Genomic DNA, 2500 nt, shown 5'->3' with positions numbered 1-2500 from the left:
CCTAGTACAACTCTTGCACCAAAGTAATTATTGTACTTTTAACATCTGGGTTTCGTTACTCGAACCCGAAATATTTGAACAATAATCAATTGTGCTTAGAGCCAGAGTCTGTACAACCGTGATTCTAGTTTCAGTAGAAATTTGATATACCAGTGTGCCCATTACTTTCCTGTGTATTTTGTCAGTGTATGGTTCAAATGTCATAAAGCTGTCTCAGTGTGCTCCTAGATTTTTCACCGATTTGTTTGGTTTGATAGAGCAGCCTTCAAATTCTATAATTGTGCTCCTGGTAATTTTGGGTATGTTTTGCCGACTACCTATGAATATACATTGAATTTTATGTGTATTTAGTTTACGGCCATTGGTGTCAAAACATATTTTGCTTGTGTAATAGTATGTTGGGTGTTTCTTATTATTGTACTTAAGTTGTTTACTGAGTCACTATGAAGAAACTGAATCATCAGTGTACTGTACTAAAAGGCAGTTATGGGCTATGATTGATAAATAATTTATGGAAATTGTAAATAGGACTGGACCTAAAATAGATCCTTGTGGAACTCCAAAAGATGTTGGTTATTTCGACACGATTTTTTTTGGAAACCTGAAAGGTGTTGTTCTATGTATGCCCTCTTCGTTTGTGTCTGGGTGACAACTGGTGGTGTAAAAGTAGACTGTGTTATGACGATCTGCTTCCTTTAAATGGCTTTGTTGTTCTCTGGCTTGTCTTCTCTGGTTTCTTGCCATGACTTTGGAGTAACCCTCTTCGTCAACATCTTGGATGGATTATGCGTGTTTGCATGTTTCTTGTATGGGTTCTGCTCGTTCTACATAGTTGTTAATGGTAACTGGTGGCACTGCTGGAGGAAGGTGGGAGGGCAGTGGATAGGACGGTAGCCCCTTGCACCTGCTGCTGGGCTGTTTCCTCCTAGTGGCGCTTGGGGTCGAGTTGTCCGACTTTCTTGTTATCCCTGTTTGCCTGGACGTGTTAGTTTTGGGTCTCACGGCGGGAGGGCTCTTGGTTGACTTGGGGGAGGCTGTAGGGGCGAGGGTCTGCTGGCTAGGAGCGCCGGATAAGGGGCGGGTGGATGGCTCAGCAAAGTTGAACGCCGGCGAGTCAGTAAGGGCGCGAATCAGCTGGCAGAACGCGGGCAGGGGAGGATATTGGGATGGGAGTATTGCTTGTCGCGGGTATGGGTGTGGAGGATGTGGAGTAGGGGTTTGGGTGGAGGTAGCTGACGTTGTGATGAGAAGATGTGAAAGGAAAGGTTTCGTATGTATGGGAGGTGGAGGGGGAGGGGATCGGCTCTTGTGTGCGTCCTCTGCTTGTATTGGCCCCATGATTTTATTGATGGACAATTGCTGTTCGGAGAAAATTCCAATCAGCAAGGCGAGTTTGTTTTCTATCAGATTTTGATTCGTGAAGGAGGTCCCATTACAGGTCTATATTCCTTGGTCTGTACTCTTCTGGAACTGGAAATATACAGCAAAAGCAGTAGAAATACCTAATTTCTTAGGTGGTGACCAGTCTGTTAGGGGAGTGACCGTTGTAGTTGTTGCGAACACTATGTTTTGATTAATCATAGCGTGCACGATAATGCTTGTCGTCCGTTTAATGTCCCGTAATGTGTTCCTGCATTTTCTGGAGTCGGATAAACTGATAAAAATGTCATGGCCTTGCTCGATTTCAGTCGGCCTGTAATATTTTCTGTATTGATCACAGATGACCGCCAAAGACGAAACGAAACGCAACGAAACACATTGTGTTCAGCACTGTTGTTACGCTGCCGAATTGATAGATTGCTTTTCCAGACAGATTCATGCTTGCACGGCTTACACTACTATCACTGCTGGTGTAGTTACTACTAAGGTGCCCCTCACCCTGGGGGGGGGGCAGCCTTGACCCTGGCTGCCATGGATGCCCATCCTCGTGGGCGGGAGGCAGCTCTCACCCATGCTGCCGGGGGGGCCCATATCATAGGGATGAGGTCCCGGTACCCTGGGAATGGAGCACATTACCCTGGGCCAAGGGTCCCATTTCACTTTGGGGATAAGAGGTCCTGCTAGCTGCCCGAGGAAGCAGGGGGAGGCCCCCTGGTTGGCCCCCTCAAACCCGGGGGGAGGGTCAGATTACCCTCTGACATTGCGGGACCATAAGAAGGCATGGTCTGCTGAGTTGCCGGGCTGCGGCGGAGAGGAAGCAAAAACACGTCCGATCTGCTGCTAGACTCAGAGAGAGAGAGAGAGAGAGAGAGAGAGAGAGAGAGAGAGAGAGAGAGAGAGAGAGAGAGAGAGAGAGAGAGAGAGAGAGAGAGAGAGAGAGAGAGAGAAGTAGGTAGATAGATTGACAGATAGATAATAGGTAGATTAGACAGATAGATAAATAGGTAGATAGATTGACAGATAGACAAATAGGTAGATGGATAGACAGATAGATAAATAGGTAGATAGATAGACAGATAGATAGAGATAGACATAGAAAGAGCGAGGCAGAGAGACAGAC

The 2500-nt window shown here is 46.4% G+C and overlaps 1 protein-coding gene across 1 annotated transcript; it reads right to left on the bottom strand.

The window, feature by feature from the left end:
• Window positions 1-783: 783 nt before the first annotated feature.
• LOC138865997 (uncharacterized) lies at window positions 784-1338 on the bottom strand. The gene has a single exon (XM_070137500.1). The coding sequence runs from the start codon at window positions 1336-1338 to the stop codon at window positions 784-786; it is 555 nt and encodes a 184-aa protein (XP_069993601.1).
• Window positions 1339-2500: the final 1162 nt, after the last annotated feature.

The sequence above is a fragment of the Penaeus vannamei genome, chromosome 23 (genome assembly GCF_042767895.1).
Source record: "Penaeus vannamei isolate JL-2024 chromosome 23, ASM4276789v1, whole genome shotgun sequence".
Classification (NCBI taxonomy): Eukaryota; Metazoa; Arthropoda; class Malacostraca; order Decapoda; family Penaeidae; genus Penaeus; species Penaeus vannamei.
This window is presented reverse-complemented; position numbering and strand designations above follow the sequence as displayed.

What these genes read in the sequence shown, in the direction of transcription:
- LOC138865997 (XM_070137500.1), bottom strand. Translation starts at nt 1,338, where the DNA reads ATGGGGCCAATACAAGCAGAGGACGCACACAAGAGCCGATCCCCTCCC.